Source organism: Geotrypetes seraphini, chromosome 12 (assembly GCF_902459505.1).
Source record: "Geotrypetes seraphini chromosome 12, aGeoSer1.1, whole genome shotgun sequence".
NCBI lineage: Eukaryota > Metazoa > Chordata > Amphibia > Gymnophiona > Dermophiidae > Geotrypetes > Geotrypetes seraphini.
The window spans coordinates 68,658,081-68,680,544 of record NC_047095.1 but is presented as its reverse complement, the minus strand read 5'-3'; the positions used below and the strand labels follow the sequence as shown (position 1 = coordinate 68,680,544).

The following is a 22,464-nucleotide window of genomic DNA, read 5'->3' as shown; positions in this document are numbered from 1 at the left end:
AAAAAGCTAAGATGTTTTTTCCCAGGACAAGCAGGCAGCATATTATCCCAGGACAAGCAGGCAGCTCATTCTCACATATGGGTGTCGTCATCCACGGAGCCCGGATGCGGATAGCCTCGCAAGCAGATTTGCTTGCAGAAACTCATGCACATGCGCCTTTCTGCCCAGCACAGGGCGAGTCTCCTCAGTTCTCAGTTTTCTGCGGAGCCAAGAAGTCTGTACTTTGTCGCTCTGCACTGAACTTCGCTCGCTTTGTGCCTTCTCTTCACTGTGGTTTGTGTTATTTTCTTTTGCGAATCGCTGTGTCTTTCTTTCTTTTCTGTTAGTTCAAAAAAAAAGTTTAAATTTTTCGTTGGCTTACTGGCGGGACGGGTCATGCGCCTGCAGCCTGCGGACTTCAACTTCACAGCGGCTATCTTCCCTCCTATGTCCTGGCCAGTCATGGGCTTCAAGAAGTATAGCCATTGCCAGCATGTGATATTCCTCATGGACCCACACCGCTGGTGTCTTCATTGTCTCGGGCCTAACCATAGTCCGAAGTCGTGCACGCACTGTGCTACTCTTCAACCTCGAGCCCTGAAACGTCGTCGGATTCAAGTAGAAAAGCTGTTCAGGATGAACTCTTCAACAACATCTTCGACCTCGACTTCTGACTCAGTCAACGGGGGGTCCTCCTGTTTCCACAACTCCGACCTCGAGTCTCATCAGACCTTCCTCGTTCGGATCGTCTTTGGCCTCGAGTACACCTGCTTTATCTTCCCCTGAGCTTCCCTCAGGTCAGATACCTAAGCAGAAGGTTCCTGCGGTGGTCCTCAAGCTATCCAAGCATCAATCCTCCAAGTTGAAGCATGCTTCTACTGCCACCTCGGAACCTATAGCCTCAGGAAGTGGTCCAGTTTCAGACTCTAATCCACAATTTTAGGCTTCTCTCCAGACCATGTTAGAGCAGCAATTTGTTCAGTTACTGAGCAAATACAGTTCTGCCTCGACTCTGCTTCCTGCAGTCCAGCCTGGGCAATCAGCAGTCTCCTGCGAGGTGGAGTCCATGTCTGTGCCTCGAGCTGAGTCTACACACTCTAAGCAAGGAGTCGAGTCTTTGCGGGTATCTGGTGTGGAATCTGCACACTCTATGCAAGGAGTCGAGTCTTTGCGAGTGTCTGCTGTGGAATCCTCAAACTCCATACAAGGAGCCGAGTCTTTAGGATTCCTTTTGCCAGACTTCACCTCAGAATTCCTCAGTTGACTCTGGCATCTCAGTGGGCGCAGACTTGCGACCCACTTTCTCAACACATTACAGTCACTCCTTCGTTGAGACAGTCTCTCCACTGGTGGATGCTCTCTTCCAATCTCTCCAGAGGTTTACTGTTTCAGACACCCCCTCATCAGAAGGTCTCACGACATATTCCTCAACTTATACTTGGGGTCTCATCTCAACAGTCTCTGTACTCAAGGCCATTGGTCCAGCATGGGTCGTCAGTGTCATATCAATCTGTTGGAACTCACAGCGATCTTCAATGCTCTCAAAGCTTATCAACATCTTCACGACCAGGTAGTCCTCATTCAGACGGACAACCAAGTCGCCATGTACTATGTCAACAAGCAGGGAGGAACGGGATCTCTCCCTCTTTGCCAAGAAGCTCTGAAGGTTTGGGATTGGACAATCCTTCACAACACCTTCCTCAGAGCTGTCTACGTTGAAGGAGAGAAAAACTGTTTGGTGGACAAATTGAGTCGTCTTTTGCAACCTCACGAATGGACACTCAATTCCTCGCCTCTTCATCACATTTTTTCTCAGTGGGGAACTCCTCTGATAGATCTCTTTGCATCTTCCCATAACCACAAACTGCCTCAGTTCTGCTCCAGGATATACTCTCCTCATCGCCTCAAGGCAGATGCTTTTCTATTGGAATGGACGAATCTCTTCCTGTATGGATGAATGGACGAATCTCTTCCATTCCCTCTTATCCTCAAGACTATAGTCAAGCTGAAGACTGATCATGCCACCATGATTCTGATAGCTCCTTGGTGGCCGAGACAACCTTGGTACTCCCTTCTACTTCAACTCAGCAGTAGGGAGCCATACCTTCTACCATTTTTTCCGTCTCTGCTTATGAAATCTTATCGTCAAAGGAAGGACCTCACCTTTCAAAACCACAAAGTGCTACTGTTTCAAGACTATTCGACGCACGTGGCATCTTTGCGGAGGGGTTTTTCACCTATTTTGTAAGCAGCTTGCTGACAAGAAACTAAGATTTACTTTGCAATTTCCACCTAAACTTCGAGTTGTGTACAATGGACAGCCTTTTGTGTTTGCCACCTGTGATAGTGCTAAAGACCAACTTCGGTAGTGGTTTCCAGAACCAACGGACAGTATTTGAACTTGTGCTTAAACATGGTATGGTGGCTATGAGTGATATGATCCTAGGCCGGGATCCTCTTTGGAGTAGTGGGGATCTGAGTTGGCTGGAAGCCTGCTTTTTTTCTTTTCAGCCTCCTAGCTCCCAGACTTATGCTTTGGAAGCTGTCTCCTTTATGATTTTTCTATTCTTGCAGGGTTTGGCCTTGGATGGGCCTCTCTGCATTGCTGCTTGCCATTTATATTTTCTTTTTGCTTTCTTTTTCAGAAGACACTGATCTTTCTTGGTATTATTGTAATGCAAGTGGTACTATTATGTGTTATCTGCTTTTGTATTTTTATGCTAAAGGTTCAGTATATTGGGTAATGGGAAAGGAGGGTTATTGGCATGAGTGGGGTCCCCATGCTGATTTGGTGGTTAGTGGAGCGGACGAAGGGATGGTGGGGTTTCATGGGAGTGGGAGGGGGATTGGGAGAACGGGAGGGAGTGTTGTGTGGCCTGATATGGACGTGAATATGTTGTGTGTGTGTACATTTTTGGAGGTTACCTGTCGGGGTGAGGCTGGGCGCCTTGGCAGGGGATATAGATTATTCTGTGCATTTTTTGCCTTTCAATTAGTTCCATAATTCCTAAGAGAGGACTTCGTTGTATGTCTTGGAATGTGTCGGGGATTAACTCTCCAGTTAAACATACCAAGATACTTCTATGTCTAGCCTGTCAGAAAGCTGACATTGTGGGACTTCAAGAGACCAAGCTTTCTGACTTGGAACATGGTAAACTGAAGCGCTCTTGGATGGGGCAATGTTATTCTGCCTCTTCCTCTAAAGCTTAAGCAGGGGTGGCTCTTTTTATCCATAAATCCATACCTTTCCAGATGACCCATGCTATTTCTGACCCTGAAGGGCGCTATGTAGTGGTACAAGGTATATTAGAAAAAGATAGTTCTAGCTTCTATTTATGCACCTAATACTACGCAGCGTGCCTTTTTGGAAAAAACTGCTAGGTATATTGCTTCCCTTGCAAGATGCTGCATTAGTGCATAAAATTATCTTGGGCGACTTTAATACTGTGGTGCATCATGAGTGGGATTGCTCTGGGGGATCCCTCTCTCCATCTTCACGTTTGGATCATGGATTGCCTACTCTTGATCTTGTGGATGTGTGGCACACCTTATATCCAGGGGAGTGGGACTATATGCATACCTCCAAGGTGCATCACACTTCCTCGAGGATTGATTATATATTTCTTTCCAGCTCCTCGTTTCATACGGTTCAAGAATATGCCATTGGAGTCTTAGCTGTGTCAGATCATACTCCTATTTGGCTGGATCTGAGTTTGGGGGCGGGAGGTCTCGGGGGAGGGGGAAGATGGCACTTCCCTATTGCATTATACCAAGCTGCAGCAGCCTCAGTTGCAAACGAGGTCCATGCCAATCCAGGATATTTGCAAAGCAGCTACCTGGTCATCTGTACGTACTTTTACCAAACACTACTGCTTAGACCAGTGGTAGGCAATTCATGTCCTTGAGAGCTGGAGTCAGGTCAGGTTTTCAGGATATCCACAATAAATATGCATGAGATAGATTTGCATCTCAAGGAGGCAATGCATGCAAATCCATCTCATACATATTCATTGTGGATATCCTGAAAACCTGACCAGGCTCCGGCTCTCGAGGACCGGAATTGCCTACCCCTGGCTTAGACCAAAGTTTAGCTCAAGATGTTCACTTTGGACAGTCAGTTTTACGTAACCTATTTGCATTATAGACTGTTTCCATCTCCCATATGCTTCTTCAGCTTGGGACTCACATCAAGTGGGACAGCATATCCCCTGCCTGTCTCCGGAGAAAGCAAGATTGCTTACCTGTAACAGGTGTTCTCCGTAGACAGCAGGGGATTGCAGTCACACTTACCCGCCCACCATCCCCTCATCTCCTCTTTTATAGCTAGGAACGAAACTGACAGGAGGAGGGGAGGGGGTTCTTGGAGTAGGGCAATCCTGCACATGCTCAGTAAGCTCAAAAGCTTACTATAGCTAGGAGAGAGTACCAACCTCATTAGGCTCAGTCAGAGACTTCACCATCAAGTGTGACTGCATTCCCTTGCTGTCTACAGAGAACACCTGTTACAGGTAAGCAACCTTGTTTTCTGGTAACGGTGACCTCAGCAAGACAAGTCTCGGAGCTCCAGCCTCTTTCTTTCCTTAATCCCTTTATTTGGCATTGTTGCTCAAAAGCAACATGTGTCTTCTATGGCTCTTAGGAGATCTACCTCTCCAAATGCCTGTTTACTTGGCAATGTTGCTCTCATTCAACATCTAGTAACGTAAAGCAGCTGTTTCACCATCTGCCAATTAAATTATAAAATCGCAGGAACTAGAGTCTCCCTACACACTGTTCCTTCTTTTCTGTTGATGGTGGTTTCAGCATTTCATGTTAATCAGGAAGTCCGCTTACCTGTATTCCAATCCATAGGTTCTAAGAAACAGGACCACATTTGAAGAGATTAGACATGAAAAGAGTACTTCTTTGTTATGTGGATGTCACAAGAAAGTTTAGACTCTGCCCATCTGTTTGTGCTGACTCATTCATCTAAGTGAGGTACGCCAACTTCCAGGGCCACGATTTCCAGATGAATCCATATGGCCATTTTGTCAGCCTACATTATCTGTGGGAATAAGTCTCCTGTTTCTTTTAAGGATCATTTGACTAGAAGTGTGCTTTATCATGGGCAGAGGCTAGGGCAGTCTCACCAGATGAGATTTACAGAGTTGCAACTTGGTCCCTCTGCATACATTTCCAAGTTTTACAGAGCTGACGTTGTGGCACAAGATGACTCAACCTTTGGCTTCTCTGTTATGGGCCAGCACAATTAAGGTCATATTTTTTCCGGACCCCACCCCATTCCACCTCCAGTCCTGCCCTAGCCCCTCCTATTTCTGCCCTAAGTCTTGCCCCCACAAAGCCTCCTATCTTCTTACGGATGAACTCTAGTTGTGTCTGGAGGTCCTGGAGCATGCGTGGATGTGTGTGGCGTCATCCGCACATGCTCAGAGGCCCTCCAGATATAGCCAGACCAATGCCAGGTTTTGGAAAGTTCATCTGTGAGCACGGAGAGTCCTCTAAAACGAGGACATGTCTAGATTTTCCCAGGCGTCTGATAAGACTAAGCACAGTCAGCCTGCCCTAGCCTTCTGGGACTGCTTTTGTATGACCCGCTTGTTCAGAATGAAACACCTATTGCATTGGGAAAACAGATTATCTCCTTACCTTGAAAATATATTTTTCAGTAGATAGGTGTGTCGTTCTAGACTCCCACCCTGTGCTTTCTGCGCCTGCCTCTTGTTTCATTCTGTTTATTCTTCTCTAAGTATATCTCTTGGATGCCAATCAGCCCTTTGGGCTTGAAGAATGCTGTATAGTATGCTTTAGTGTACTACCTGAATTCCTTTGATGCTTCTGTTGGCTGTTGAAAGGGAAGAAGGAAACACTTTGCCTCAAAACCACAAACAGTACAGCAGAAGAGGCAAGGAAGGAGTCCAGTCAGTCAAGTAAAACTGTCTTTATTCAAAAAATACAAGTCCCAACAAGGATCCTAGTTTCAGTGTCCAAATGACACCTTCCTCAGGGGACACAACTAAACATTAATAGAAAATAAGACAAGTGTGAATATAAAATATAAACAATAAGATATATAATATAAAACAGATACTAAATATGTAAAAAATATAAAGGATATAAATAGCGCAATGTTCCATTATTCCTCCGTTTGGTGATCTGACCTTGTTCTATTGCATTTTAATTGATCCTTTGCTCTATGATATGCTTTGTGATATGTTTTATTAATTTGCACTTTTATTTTGTTGCTTTGGTTCTGTTCATATGCATTTTGATATTTCTTTTATTGTTTATATTTTATATTCACTTTTGTCTTATTTTTTTTATTAATGTTTAGTTGTGTCCCCTGAGGAAGGCATCGTTTGGACGCCGAAACTAGGATCTTTGTTGGGACTTGTATTTTTTGAATAAAGACAGTTTTCCTTGGCTGATTGGACTTCTCCCTTGCCTCTTCTGATGTACTGTTTGTGGTTTCGAGGCAAAGTATCTGTTCATTGATTTTTTTTTTTTTAACTGTTATTATGTTCAAACAGAACAGCTTATTGGTTTGGGAAGTTTCCCATTTTCTCTTCACATAATTTCAATGGAGCTTTTGCATTCTTGGGTACTAACTGCAGGTGACAGTAGCTCCTGGTGAAGTAGGAGGATCACAGAAAAAAATCTGGAGTGGATTCCTTCTGCATATGGCTCGCTACCATGGGGAGATAGCTCACTTGTCCAGAATGACACACTTATCTACTGGAAAAGATATTATCAAGGTAAGGACATAATTTTTTTGTTTCTGCTGGTTCATATTACAGGAGGAGATTGTGCAACATTATTAAAGAACATTGGAGCTTTGTCTGTTGATATGGCAAGGTTGTACTTTGCAGAAACTGTTCTGGCATTGGAATATCTCCACAATTATGGGATTGTGCATCGTGATCTGAAACCAGACAAGTATGACTTCATTTTGCTAGAACATTAAATATAATTTATTGGCATTGAAATTGAGAGTAGAGCAAGGAATATTGCTACTCCTAGATAGCATCAAAATTTGGTACCCTTCCAATTTTCAGATCTTCATTGTCACTACCCCCTTCCCTGCCCCCCATCATCCCATCCAAGCACCCACCATCACTTACCTCCTTGTTCTTCCAAACCACAGAAAAGGCTCAGGCTCTGCTGCTGCTATTTAAACAACATCATCCTCTCCCTTCTTGTGAGTATTATGATCTAGTATTGCCTCTAATATGAGTTCCTGATTAAAAGTAATATTGTTTATCCCAGGACAAGCAGGCAGCATATTTTCACATATGGGGAGACGTCATCCATGGAGCCCCGGTATGGACAGCTGCAAAAGTGCATTGGCACTTTAAGAACTTTAGAAAGTTTGTGACTGACTGCACTGCACATGCACGAGTGCCTTCCCGCCCAATGTAGGTGCGCGGCTCCTCAGTTCTTAGTTTTCCGCGGAGCTAAGAAGTCATGTTTTCAAACGTTCCTTCATTTTTTGCCTTTGCCTTCCCGCTCATGTGTTCTTTTTCATTCTTCTTGGGTTTTTTCCCTTTATTTCTTTTTCTTAAAAAAACAAACAAACTCGGGATTAGTTTTTTCCCCATTCGTTGCTTTTCAGTGGTTTGACCAGCGGGGCCTCTTTTATTGCCTCAGCGGTGATCCCATCAATGTCCTGGCCGTTAACGGGTTTTAAAAAGTGTGTCTGGTGCCAAAGGACCATTTCCATCACAGACCCCCACAACTGGTGTTTACAGTGCCTTGGTCTAGAGCATTGAGTTCAGTCTGTGCGCGTTCTTCCACACTTCAAAAGTGCACCATTAAAAACCGCATTGTTCAACAATAAATGTTTGGTGTCAGCATGGAGGGGGATTTGGCATCGCAACCATTGATGTCGAAGGCATCGACGCTGTCCAGTGCACCAACATGGACTCCGGTGTCGCTCCATCTGATAAGCTAGCTAAAAAGCCAACAGCTTCCCAGATGGGGTTGCAAGTCACTAAGGCATCAAGTCCAGTAATGCCAACCAAGCGATGACCCCTTATGCATCTCATTTCCAAATTGAGGGGTGCATCGTCATCCGAGTCATCCTCTCTGGAATGAGTTGTAGCACCATTGGTACTGGCAACTAACCAAAGGTACCAGTGCTTACTTTTCAACAGAAGCTCGATGCTCTGTTTCATGAGATGTACTGGGATATGTTCCATCTCTTGACCCTGACACTGACTCCTCCAGTACCGACCCAACCTGAGCCGACGGTTGTTTCAGTGGTGGATGAACTCTTCCAATCTTTCCAGAAGTCTTTTGTTTCACATGCCTCCTCATCAAAATGTTCTGACCAGGGATTCATCAACCTATGCTTGGGGAGCTCATCTGGATGGCCTTTGCACTCAAGGTCACTGCCCCCCCCCCAAGAGAACAACGCTGTCACATAAATCTTTTGGAACTCAGAGCGATTTAATATGTTCTCAGAGCTTTTCAGAATGATGTGCACTAAAAAAGTGTCCTCCAACTCATCTGATAATGTGAAGATCGTTATTACTCCATTGTCACAATGGTACATTCAATGACTCAATGATTCAATGACTCGACATGTACATGTTTCGGCCCACAGGTCTGCCTCAGGAGTCTTAAGAATCACGAATGCTAATATTTGAAGAATTCAACCAAAATTCAACCAAAATTCAAAACCAAACCAAAATTCAAAAAAGGAATGTCATGTCTCGTTTAATACAACTGTTGTCGACTACAGCCGAAAGTCTCGCTACCAACAAGAGGGCTTACAAGAAAGTACAATTTAAACCAGCTGGAAACGTCAACAACAGTTGTGTTAAACGAGACATGACATTCCTTTTATTTTTTATTTTTTAAAATTCTTTATTCATTTTATACTTTACATCTAGTGTACAGAAAATATTAAACAATTATAATATAATATCACTTGAAACACTGCAATATCATTCAATAAAAAGATTTAACCCCCACCCCCTCCCACTTTCACATACAACAAAAAAATATATATATACCACATGAATATAATATCTTATCATTCATATATATTATTAATAGAAAATCCAACCCCTCCCTCCCCCGATCCTTATATAAGAATTAAAATTGGGAAAAGTGTAAATTATTTATTATAATAATTTAATAATGGCCCCCACACATCCTTAAATTTATTATAGTAACCTTTCTGAACTGCCAACGCTCTTTCCATTTTAAACACATGACATACTGAATTCCACCAGAAACAGTAATTAAGCCTTGTACAATCTTTCCAGTTATACGTTATTTGTTGAATGGCAACTCCTGTCAATATCATCAAAAGCTTATTATTAGCAGATATTTGAGGCTTAGCTCTCATCAGCATGCCAAATAAAATTGTGTCGTATGATAGTGCTACATAATTTTCCAATAAATGATTTATTTGGTCCCAAATAGATATCCCAAAAGTTTTAATGAATGGACAGTAAAACAATAAGTGATCTAAAGTTCCAGCATCAAGGTGACAATGCCAACATCTATTAGACCTAGAGCAGTCCAATTTTTGTAAACGAACAGGGTCCAGAGTGCTCTATGCAACAGGAAAAACCATGTTTGCCTCATAGAAGCAGACATTGTACATTTCATCCTCCAGGACCAAATACGTAGCCACTGAGATGCATTAATTTGATGCTTAATCTCAATGCTCCAAATATCTCTAAGTCCAGTCTTTGGTTTCTTATTTATATAGCCAGATAATAATTTATACCACTGCGCGGCTTGGTGACCCAAGAAGTCTGCCTGAAAGCATAAGAAATCTAAACTAAATTGATTATTAAGAGATTTCCATTCAGGGAACCCTGCCTGAATAGCCTGCTTCAGTTGCAACCATTTATAACTTTGTTTTTTATTAAGACCAAATTTTATTTGCAACTGTGAAAAATCCAGCAGTTTACCATCAGTTATAACATCATTTAAGGTTCGTATACCTGCTTTAATCCAATCCTTCCAGACAATCTTAAAACCGCCTATTTGGATCCTGGAGTTTAGCCAGATATTTTGATATGTAGATTTTTGAATTGGAAGAGGTGTTAAATGATTAACATATCTTAAAGTTTTCCATGTCTTATTGTTTTTCCGCAACCTAGGCATTTTAATACTGAGAAGATGACGAAGCCTAATAGGAAACATGAGCTGCCATTCTAACCATAATCAATCAGGTAGCTTTTCCATGAGTTCTGGGAGGACCCAATACATACCTTGGCGCAAGATATAGGATTGATGGTACCTATAGAAATTTGGAAAATTTACCCCACCCTCTGCAATTGGCTTTTGTAAGGTCACTAAAGCAATTCTTACTCTTTTACCCAGCCAAATAAATTTAGACAAAATACTGTTTAACTTTTTATAAAAAGACCCCTGAAAAAAAACTGGTATCATACCCATTTGGTAACAAACCACAGGCAATATCATGATCTTTACAGTTTGGACTCTTCCCACCAAGACAGATGCAACGGATTCCATTGTTCACACAATTCTGTAACCTTTTGTAATAAAGTTTTTTCATTCACTTTCATTGTCTCCTCAAATGTGTTTTTTATTCAGATACCTAAATATTTTATTCCTTTCTCCTTCCAAATAAAAGGAAATGAATCAAATAAACTTTTTATACAATGCACATTTAAAGGAAAAATTTCTGACTTATTCCAATTTATTTTATATCCTGAGAATTTCTCAAACTTCTCAATCAAATCAAGCAAACATGGAATGGTTGTTTCAGGATTCCTCAAATGAAGCAGTATATCATCTGCATAAGCAGATACCTTATATTCTTTTCCAGAATACGGAATACCTTGTATCTCCCCTACCTGTTGAATAGCTAATAACAAGGGTTCAAGTACTGTATCAAAAAGCAAAGGAGACAAAGGACAACCTTGTCTAACCCCCCTTTGCAACTTAAAAGATTCTGAAAAATTATTATTAATATATAATCTAGCAACAGGGGAGCTATACAACGCTTGAATCATTTGTATAAAACCTGAACCCATACCAAACCATTCCATAGCCTGGTACATAAGACTCATTCTACCAGATCAAAAGCCTTTTCCGCATCTAAGGACAAAGAGAAGGCCGGGTCTTTTAGGTCTTTTGTTAAATATAACATCTGAAGAGCCAATCTAGTATTATTAGAAGAGTGTCTCTGAGCAACAAAACCCGTTTGGTGCATTCCAATTATGTAGAGCCTTTTTCAAATGTAAGGCTAAAAGTTTAGCCAATTATTCTATGTTTCTATAAGATCAAATGGGATCAACATGTGGACTCACTTCAAAGAGGAACTTAGAGGGGAGGGTTATTTGAGTGGGCAGACTTGTTGTGCCGTAGGCCCTTTTCTGCCGTCATGTTCTATGTTTCTAATTTCCCATCAACATTAATTAAAGAAATAGGCCTGTAATTTGAAACCAATGTGGCATCTTTATTTGGCTTCGGTAAAACAATAGTTAATGATTCTGCCATAGTACCTGTAATACAACCTTTATTCAGTTGGGTCAAATATAAATTTAATAAATGGGGCAACAAGATAATTTGAAAAGACTTATAAAACTCTACAGTATAGCCATCACCACCTGGAATGGTCCCAACTCTAAGAGACTTCAATGCTGTTTGTAATTCTTTTAGTGATATAGGTTCTTCTAAACTTCTTTTTATATGATCAGGAACTTTTGGACCCTCAATTAAATTTAAAAATTCAAAGCCATCCTTTTCCCTATCTAAATAAGGCTCAGAAGAATAAAGGGCTTTATAAAAATTTAAAAATTGTTTTAAAATAGGACCAATTTGAGAATGTGTATCGCCTTTTTCATCTTTAATTATACTAATCTTTGTTTTCCTTTTCTTTACTTAAGATAATTAGCCAATAAACTTCCCGCCTTATTAGAGCTTCCATAATACAGAGCTTGCTGCGAAAAAATATCATTTCTTATTAACTTAGAAGAAATCCCATTGTAATTAACATTTAAATTTTAAAAGAGCTTGCAATGTGGAATGCTACCATTTATCAACCAATTTTGCTTCTAAAAGTTTTATTTCCCGTTCTAAACTAAAAAATTGCTTTTTTATTTGCTTTTTAACATGAGCTGAGTATGAAATAATATGTCCTCTCATCGTTACCTTAAAAGCATCCCATAAAGTTTCCATAGAAATTTCTTCTGTATTATTAATTTGAAAATATTCATCCATCTTTAGTTGAAATTCCTCACAAAATTTTTGATCAGCAAGCAAAGCATTATCAAATCTCCATATTGGTCTACTATTATCTTGACCAATAACATTAAATTCAACCCACACTCCCCCCCCCATGATCAGACAAAATGATAGGATCAATGGAGTCTTGTGTAACTTGATGTACTAAATTATCTGAAATAAAAACATAATCAATTCTTGAAAATGATTTATGAACATGTGAACAAAAAGAAAATTCTCGATCATTAAAATGAAGAATACGCCATATATCTTTTAAATTAGAAGACTGTACAAATACCAATTGGATACGATCCTGAACGAAGAGAATCTACGAGATCCCCATCAACATGGTTTTACGAAGGGAAGGTCCTGCCAATCAAATCTGATCGGCTTCTTTGACTGGGTAACAAGAAAGCTGGATATAGGGGAGTCCCTGGACGTCGTGTACTTGGACTTCAGCAAAGCATTTGATAGCGTCCCACACCGCAGGTTATTGAGCAAGATGGGTTCGATAGGACTGGGTGAAACATTAACCGCATGGGTTAGGGACTGGCTTAAAGGTAGACTTCAGAGGGTAGTGGTAAACGGTACCCTCTCCGATACGACGGAGGTGATCAGCAGAGTGCTGCAGGGCTCGGTCTTGGGCCCGATTCTATTTAACATCTTTGTAAGAGACTTGGCTGAGGGGCTTCGAGGTAAAATTACATTATTCGCCGATGATGCCAAACTTTGCAACATAGTAGGCAACCGCACAACAGATGAAAGCACAGTGCCCGACAAAAACTCAATGCCAGACAGTATGATGCAGGACTTACTCCTGCTGGAGCATTGGTCAAAGACTTGGCAACTAAGTTTCAATGCCAAAAAATGCAAGGTCATGCACCTTGGCGGCAAAAATCCATGCAGGACTTACACCTTAAATGGTGAGATCCTAGCAAGGACTGTAGCAGAACGTGACTTGGGGGTGATCATTAGCGAAGACATGAAGACTGCCAATCAAGTGGAGAAAGCTTCATCCAGGGCTAGACAAATCATGGGCTATATCCGTAAAAGTTTCGTCAGCCGTAAGCCCGAGGACATAATGCCGTTGTACAGATCCATGGTGAGACCCCATCTGGAATACTGTGTACAATTCTGGAGGCCGCATTATCAAAAAGATGTGCGGAGAGTCAAGTCGGATGGTCTCAGGACTCAAGGATCTCCCGTATGAGGAACGACTGGGTAAGTTGCAGCTGTACTCACTCGAGGAATGCAGAGAGAGGGGAGACATGATCGAGACGTTCAAATATGTTAAAGGCCGTATTGAGGTGGAAGAGGATCTCTTTTTCCTTAAAGGACCCACGGCAACAAGAGGGCATCCGTTGAAAATCAGGGGTGGGAAATTTCATGGCGACACTGGTCCGCACTGCTCTCGGTGAGCAGCGGATGCTCATGGGCAGCTCTTGAAGAATACAGCACTTTGCCTCTATCAGACAACCAGGAGGAGGCGTCCACAGCACGGTCCCACTCCACGGATCCAGAGACACCACCAGCTCCTCCCCAATGAGAGAGTAGACTCTGCCCCATCCTAGGCAACAACCAGCAGCGATCAACCATGCCTCCACTGGTCCTGCCTACAGCAACGATCTCCCTGCAGTGATTTCCAGTCACCACATGCAAGTAGGAAGGGCCTCTGCTGAAAATTAACTGTTCCAGGCCTTTAGGTTAGCAGACAGTTATTCTGTGATTATCTTCTTCATTTATCTGACTCTGGCCTCAAATCCACATCCATTAGCATCAATCTCAGTTCTATCACTGCCTTTCATCAACCAGTGGATGGTAAACCTCTTACTGCTCATGCTCTTATCTCCAGATTCATGAAAGGACTTTTCAATATCAAACCACCTCTAGTGGTTTGGGATCTCAATGTGGTTCTTACTAAGTTGATGAAACCTCCATTTGAACCAATGTCTATGGCTCATCTCAAATACCTTACTTGGAAAGTTGTCTTTCTCATTTCTCTCACTTCTGCCAGAAGAGTAAGTGAACTTCAAGCGCTAGTGGCAGACCCACCATTTGCAGTGTTCCATCATGACAAGGTTGTGCTTTGCACTCATCCGAAGTACCTTCCTAAGGTTGTCACTGAATTTCATCTCAATCAATCAATTGTTCTTCCATTCTTTCCTAAGCCTCATTCTCATTTGGGAGAAACGGCTCTTCACAGTCTGGACTGTAAGCGAGCATTGGCCTACTATCTCAACAGGACAAAACCGCATAGAACAGCATCTCAACTTTTTGTCTCCTTTGATCCTAACAAGTTGAGTTATCCTGTTTCCAAGAGAATGATTCCTAATTGGTTGGCTGCGTGCATCTCGTTCTGTTATGCTCAGGCTTGGCTACAACTGGGGAGTCGAGTCACAGATAAGGTTCGAGCAGTGGCTGCTTCAGTAACTTTTCTTCGCTCTACCCCTATTGATGAGATCTGTAAAGCTGCTACTTGGTCATCGGTTCATACTTTTGCCTCTCATTACTGTCTGTAATCTTTTTCCAAACGGGCTGGGCACTTCAGCCAAGCAGTAATGTAAAATTTGTTTTCCTAAATGCCAACTTTCCCCTCCATCCCATTCTGGTTAGCTTGGAGGTCACCCACATGTGAGAATATGCTGCCTGCTTGTCCTGGGATAAAGCACAGTTACCGTAACAGGTGATATCCAGGGACAGCAGGCAGAGATTCTCACATCCCACCCACCTCCCCTGGTTGGCTTCTTAGCTGGCTTACTGAACTGAGGATCCACGCACCTGTGTCGGGCAGGAAGACGCTTGCGCGGTGCAGTCAGTTGCTAACTTTTGCAGCTGACCGTACCGGGGCTCCTTGGATGACATCACCCACATGTGAGAATATCTGCCTGCTGTCCTTGGATAACACCTGTTACGGTAAGTAACTGTGCTGTGTGACTGGTCAAACAGTGAATGTGCCCTGGTTTTATGGTCCACATGCACAGGAAGGGAATGATGCAGCTGTAGTCACAGGCAGAGTACACAGAAAGCAGTAGAAGCTGGGGCTGCTTTGCTGCTTTCAAAGAGAGAGAAGACATAGAGCTTGACAGCAGGTGCTTGGAAGGAGAAATAGGCCACAGAGGAAAGGAGGAAGGGCAAAAAACAGTGAAATGATTTTGTCATCCTCTACCATTTACTGCATTTACATTACAATACATTAGTGATTTCTATTCCGCCTTTACCTTGTGGTTCAAGGCGGATTACATAGGAATTGTTATGATATTAAGAATTACATATTGTTAAGATAATAAGAAGTACTTAAGGAATAGTTTGAACATTTTCTAATTTGCTAAGAAGTAGATAGTATTGCAGGAAGAGTTTGGGACATGTCTGGTTGTGTTATATTGGTTTTATATATATACTAGTCGTTAAGCCCGTTACATTAACGGGTGCTAGAATATATGTCTGTCTGTCTTTTTCTTTCTGTCTCTCTCCCCTCCATTTCCCTGTGTAGCGCTGTCTCTGCTTTCTTCCTCATTCTGCACTCTCCAGCTGTAACATTACTGCCTCGCTTTTTCTCCCTGCAAGCATCTCTGCTCTTTATCATTCCCAGTCTCTTTGCTCTTTTTGCTCTCCTTTATCTATATGCTCCTGATTCCTGCAAACCTCTACGTTCTCCTGTTTTCTCTGTATGCTCCTGATCCTGTGTTTCCCTGTAGGTGTCTCTTCCTTTTTTTTTTAATTTTTATTCCTTCTTCAGTCTCAGTTCTTCTTTATCTGAACATTCCCTTCCTCAGTCTCTCCAACTGCAGCTCTCTTGCCCTCTAAGCCCCTGCTATGCATGTCACTCCTCATCCCCTTTCACTGACCCTTGCGACTGCATCATTTTTGTTATGCCAGCTGGGTTTCCATAGGTACAAAAAATCTCCCCCACCCCCAAAAAAGATGTTAACAGAATAGGAGGGAAGAGACAACTGGAACTAACCCCTTAATAAGTGAGTAAATGAAGTCCAATGTTATAGTGAAGGAAAGCCCTCAGTCACACAGCTAACCTGGGGAAAAGTAAGAAAACCCCAAGGGTACAGCTGTTTTCTTACTTTTCCCCAGGTTAGCTGTGTGACTGAGGGCTTTCCTTCACTATAACATTGGACTTCATTTAATCACTTATTAAGGCGGTTAGTTCCAGTTGTCTCTTCCCTCCTATTCTGTTAACATCTTTTTTTGGGGTGGGGGAGACTTTTTGTACCTTTTGAGATTTTTTCTCCTCCAGTCTAAGGGTTCTACTTGACTCGAGCGGGGTTTCCATGGCAACCCTGCTCACTAATGCCCCGAACGCGTGCTTACTGTGATTGTGGTCTCCTTGCTCTGCCTTTTCGTTATCAACCGGGACCCTGGATTCTGAGGTGAGAAGCAAGAGGAATTGTTGATTACTCTTAATTTCTGCCATGTTTTGTGTTCCCTTTGACGATGGCCCTGCTGCTACTGTGTGCATCTTCGGGGTGGTGGGGGCGCTGACCGGCCACGATACCTCTCAACTTGCAGAGGTGGTGAGGGCGCTGATCGGCCGCGCATGCACACTCTCGAGCCTCTCCGAAGGCCGGCTCCCACGAAAATGCTACCTCTCTGTCCAAAGCCGCCGCGGCAGTCTCCCTCAAGAGGCGCACCAGTGTCGGAAGCCTTGTCTGTGATGCTGGTGCGGCTCCCGAGAAAAGACGCCGCCGCAGCTCCAAACAGAAAAACAACATCTCCATGGGAGCCAGCGCTTCGGCGAGTGGTAGGTGCTGGAAAGTAAGGCTGGGGACTCGCGCATGCGCACTCATGCGGCCACGGAACTACTGATCATGGAAGCACGCAAATAGGAGTGCGCATGCGTGAGTTAGCCTTTTATTATATAGGATATATATATATATATATATTTTTTTTTTAAGAGTAGGGTTTCTGTTTCTTTTTTGAAGGTTTTGTAGTCTGTGGTTTTTACCAGTTCTGCTTCATAGATGATGTTTGTTTGTTTATTAGTATATATAGACCGCTGTTTGATATATCATCATAGTGGTTTACATAGTACTAAACAACAAAGAAAAGAATTCCATCATCAATTACAAAGTAAAAATACAAAGAAAATAATAAATTACAGAGTAAATTCTAATTAAAACAAAAAAATAGGATTATAGAACTTAAAATACAATTATAAAAGCAGCAATTGCAAATCTCTCCCTCACTGCTTCTGATTTTAAATAGGCTATTTGTTGTCTCTTTGTAAAACAATTGGATTCAACGCTCTTTCTGAAGGAAATAATGCCAATGCTCTCTTTTTTTGTCTAGTTGTTTACCCCTCTTTCACTTTCCTTCTCCTTGCTTCTTGCTTTTCCTTTCTCCCTTATTTCTAAATTTTACATTAAGATGTAATTTCTGTTCCAGAAGTGAAATACATTATATTTTCTCTCTTTTTCCAGTCTACTGATTACATCAATGGGTCACATTAAGTTAACAGACTTTGGGCTCTCTAAAATTGGACTCATGAGTTTGACCACTAACCTATATGAGGGACATATTGAAAAAGATGCCAGGGAATTCCTGGATAAGCAGGTAAGCAGGCAATTGGAATTGCTCTAGTGATTGCCCAAAGATTGTACACTTTAGTCCTTTGGAATGCTCCTGAAGGGTCCAAACTAGCAGGCTCCTCAACCAAACACTTGAACTAACCGGTTGCCCAACACAAAGATGACCCTAGGGTAGATATGGCCTGGAATAACTTCACTACACCATCCTAGCAACAATTCTCCAAACATTACGCGAAATACGCCATTTCCTACTGCAGATTAGACTGCTGCCCCCCAAACATTATGAAAGTCGCTCCAGTCTCTTTCAAAGCCAAGTTATACAACTGGCTCTCTTCTCTCTTACTAACCGATACTTTCCCTGAGGATCTAGGCCAGATTTTGGTCACCCCAATCGTAAAAAACCCTAAAGAATCTACCAAACTGACATCTAATTACAGACCAATTGCGAGCACTCCTTTATTCGTCAAGCTAATGGAAGGACTGGTCAACTAGGAACTAGTAATGTATCTGGACAAATTTAGCATACTGCATGACAAACAGTCTGGTTTTCATTTTGGATTCAGCACTGAAACTGTCTTGGCATCAGTACTGGACTTCCTCCATACCTTATTCAGTCAGGGTACCAGTGCTCTTATTCTACAACTAGACTTAAGTAGTGCCTTCGATCTAGTTGACCACGCTATTCTGATTGATTGTCTGGAGTCAATTGGTCTTTCAGGTAATGTGTTAAAATGGTTTTGGGTTTTTTTGAGCAAACGGTCATATCAAGTCTACAGTGACAATAAAAAGTCCTATAGTTGGGCTAACTCTTGCGGAGTCCCGCAGGGCTCCCCTCTTTCCCCCACATTGTTCAACATCTACTTTGCCTCATTGGGGAACTTATTACAAAGCTTAAAGGTTAAATGTTATATCTATGCGGACGATATCACCATTGTTATTTCCCTTACTACTCTGACCTCCAAGACAAAGATTCATCTATCATCCATTCTAAAGGAAATCGAACTATGGATGACCGAATTCAAATTGAAGCTCAATACTGACAAAACTAAATTTTTCCTGGCAAGCCCTAACGATAAAATCAAAGACTCATCGATCTCCTTGAATAGTCAGGACTTCCCTATTGACTCCTTATTTACCATCAAAGAAATAACCAGCCTGTATAATCTATAATTATAGCCTACATGTACAGCTTGCTACCGCATGTATAGACTGCTTGTATAGCTTGTATAGACTGCATGTATAGCCTGTATACCAAGTATAAACTGCATAACATGTATAGACTGCATGTATAGCTTGTATAGACTGCATCTACAACCTGTTACCGCATGTATAGATTACATTGCATTACAGTAGTGATTTCTATTCCGCTTGTACCTTGCGGTTCAAAGCGGATTACATAAAAAGAGAGCTGGATATTTCCAGGAGGATACATTACATTGGAAAATTTCTGGTACAGGTACAAATTGAGGATACAGATTAAATTACATTGGAAATTATTTCAGGTTACGTTACATAGAAAAATATTCTGCTTCCTTACATTGGTAGATAGCTGGTTTCGGTAGGAGATATTAGGTTTTAGGTTGATTACTTGGGTTTCCGGTTACCCTTTTTTTTTTTTTGGGACGATTGAGGATATGGTACCAGGGAGTGGGCTGTACTTGGTCAAGTTAAAGAGGGGAATAGGAGGCGGGGGAGATTAAGTAGATTGTATATACTTTTTGAATAGAAGTGTTTTGATTTCTTTACGGAATGCTTTGAGGTCAGATGTTGTGGTTAACAATTGATCTTGTGTTTGAAGTGGTCTGCTAGTTGGGAAGCTGTTGGTGGTTTATTGCCTTGAGTGGCTATCCGTAAGTTTCCGTATCTGTATCCGTAAGTTTCCGTATCTGTAAGTTTTTTTACTAGGTTGAAGAGTGTTTTTGTGTCAGGGGTGTTGGTGCCAATTAGTTTAGAGTAGTATGCTTTGCTTTTTTCCTTAAGTTTGATGTTATATTGTTTGATTTGGTTTCTCCAAGCAGTTTTGGTTTGATCTTGTTTCTTTTTTCTCCAGGATCTTTCAAGTTGTCTGCAATGCCTTTTTAATAGGAGAAGTTCAGAGTCGAATCATTTGACGGAGGGTCTGCAGGTTCTGTGTTTGGTTTTTTCTGGGGCTAGCTCATTCAAGGTTGTTTAACTTAGGGTACACCAATGGATTACAAAATCTGTAGGGTCAATGGAGACGATTGCAGGGTCCACTTTATCCCAGAATGTGGCAGGTTCAATTTTCTGTCTAGATTTGAAGGTTGTTTTTGGGGGCTCGGATTTTAAGTTATTTTGAGGCCAGTTGATGGTGAAAGTATATTTGTAATGGTCTGACCAAAGAGAGGGATGCCAGGTACCATTGGTGATGTGGATATTTGTTTATTATTATTATTATTAGGATTTTTATATACCGCCTATCAAGGTTATCTAAGCGGTTTTACAATCAGGTACTCAAGCATTTTCCCTATCTGTCCTGGTGGGCTCACAATCTAGCTAACGTACCTGGGGCTATGGAGGACTGAGTGACTTGCTCAGGGTCACAAGGAGCAGCACGGGGTTTGAACCCACAACCCCAGGGTGCTGAGGCTGTAGATCCAACCACTGCACCACACAACCTCCTTGGGGTGTGGAGGTTATGAGACGTGAACGCAGCGATATCAAGTTGGTGGCCTTTTTCGTGCGTGGGTTCAGGATTGGGAATCTGGTAGGACAGGGCGTCGAGGTATGAGAGTATATCCTCTACTTGTTTGGAAGTGTGGTCCTCGAGGTGGAGATTTATGTCTCCAAGGAGCAAATTATGTGTGCAGGTTAGAGAGTTCTGGAATATGAATTCTTCGAGTTCAAGTTTTGAGGCGTTCCATTTTCCTGGCGTGATGTAGCATAGCAGGCAATTCAAGATGCCTTTGAGTGTGTTGTCGGAGAGTTGACAAGCTAGAAGGTCCAAATGAGGGGTTGAGTGTTTGTGTAGGACTTTTAGGTTGAGGTCGTTTTTTACTAGAATAGCTAGTCCTCCCCCTCGTTTGTTTTCTCGACAAACCAGCTCTAGTTTGTATCCTTTGGTGCAAAATTCAGTTATGCATGGGTCTGAGTAGGATGTTAGCCAGGTTTCGACTAAGAAGAGGCAGCTTAGTTGTTCTTTAATCAGCCAATCCTTGATTAGATCTGCTTTTGGGCTAATTGTAGATTTGTAGATTTTGGGCTAATTGTGGATCTGCTTTTGGGCTATAGACTGCATGTACAACCTGTTACCACATGTATAACCTACTACCGCATGTATAGCCTGTATAGACAGTATAGCCTGCATATATAGCCTGTACAACACCATAGACTATATGCATAGCTTGTATAGACTGCATGTATAGCCTGTTTACCGCATGTAGAGCCTGCCACCGCATGTTTAGACTGCTACCGCATGTATAGTCGGTACTGCCCAGGACTGTTACCGCATGCATAGCCTACTACCGCATGTGTAGCCTGTACTGCCCACTGCTACCTGATACAACTTACATTCCACTACACCTCACACAACATGGCAATTTTTAACAAAAACCAACTACTACTAGGGATACTGTACCTAATCTTCTCTAGATACTGGGCCATTGAAAACAAATCCCATCAACCTATTCACAACTATCCCTCCTGGCACAGACCAGCCAAACTATCCAAATCAACAAACTCTCACCAACTACTAAAAATCTATCCATAGCAAGGCCCACTCCAAATCCCAGTGATAAACACCAACCGCAAACCCCGCAAACCATACAGGAACCAGACCAAAAACAGAAACCTATAAAAGTTAATATATTCTGAAACTCGCACCCCATCCAACTATGAAAACATCACGGGATACTATCTAAATACCCGCTCCGTGAGAAACAAAGCACACGTTATAAACGACTGGATATTGCAAACAAAGCCAGATTTCCTATTTCTAACAGAAACATGGATTGTCTCTACACAGACATTATCATGAAAGAAATTCTACCACAGGGATACAAAATACTCCCACTATCAAGAAGCTGGAAAAAAGGAGGCGGCCTAGCGATTATACTAAAAGAACCCTTTAACTACAGTAAGACAGACTCCAAAACATCAGAAAACCTAGAAATACTAACTTGTAAAATCACTAATGCCAAATTAGAAGAATCACTGACTACTACTCTATTTTATATTACATTACATTAGAGATTTCTATTCCGCCATTACCTTGCGGTTAAAGGCGGATTACCAAAGAGTTATAAATGATGGGTTACAATATAAGATCATTGGTGAATTCAAGAGAAGTTGAGAAGGCGGATTACCAAAGAGTTATAAATGGTGGGTTACAATAGAAGATCATTGGTAAATTCAAGAGAAGTTGAGAAGAACATTATCTGTGGGGCGTGGTAAAGGCAGGAGGATGGAAGGTAATTGAGATGTTAAGAGTGTTTCAGTGATTTCTTGAAGAGCATCGTTTTTATTTCTTTTCTGAATATCTTGTATTCGCGGGTGGTTATCCCACCCAAAAAATGGTCAAACGCCATCGAATTCCTAACCGTAAATACACTAAAAGGATCATACAATCTACTTCTGGGGATATAAACATACACCTAGAACAAAAGGGAAAACCAGAAGTAACCAAAATTGCCAACTTCCTAATGTCACTCAATTTTCCAATTCCAGACACAGAGATAACCCATGAAAAAGGACAAAAACTAGACATAATTACTTTCTCTCA

General features: G+C 41.9%; 1 protein-coding gene across 3 annotated transcripts in view; it reads left to right on the top strand.

Moving 5' to 3' along the window:
* The window catches only part of MAST2 (microtubule associated serine/threonine kinase 2), a 354,118-nt gene that overhangs the window by 190,412 nt on the left and 141,242 nt on the right, over positions 1 to 22,464 (top strand). For all 3 annotated transcript variants that reach the window (XM_033915410.1, XM_033915412.1, XM_033915409.1), the window contains 2 exons: positions 6,774 to 6,912; positions 17,619 to 17,751. In XM_033915410.1, the coding sequence (XP_033771301.1) occupies positions 6,774 to 6,912; positions 17,619 to 17,751 (272 nt within the window). The remainder of the gene's footprint in view (positions 1 to 6,773; positions 6,913 to 17,618; positions 17,752 to 22,464) is intronic.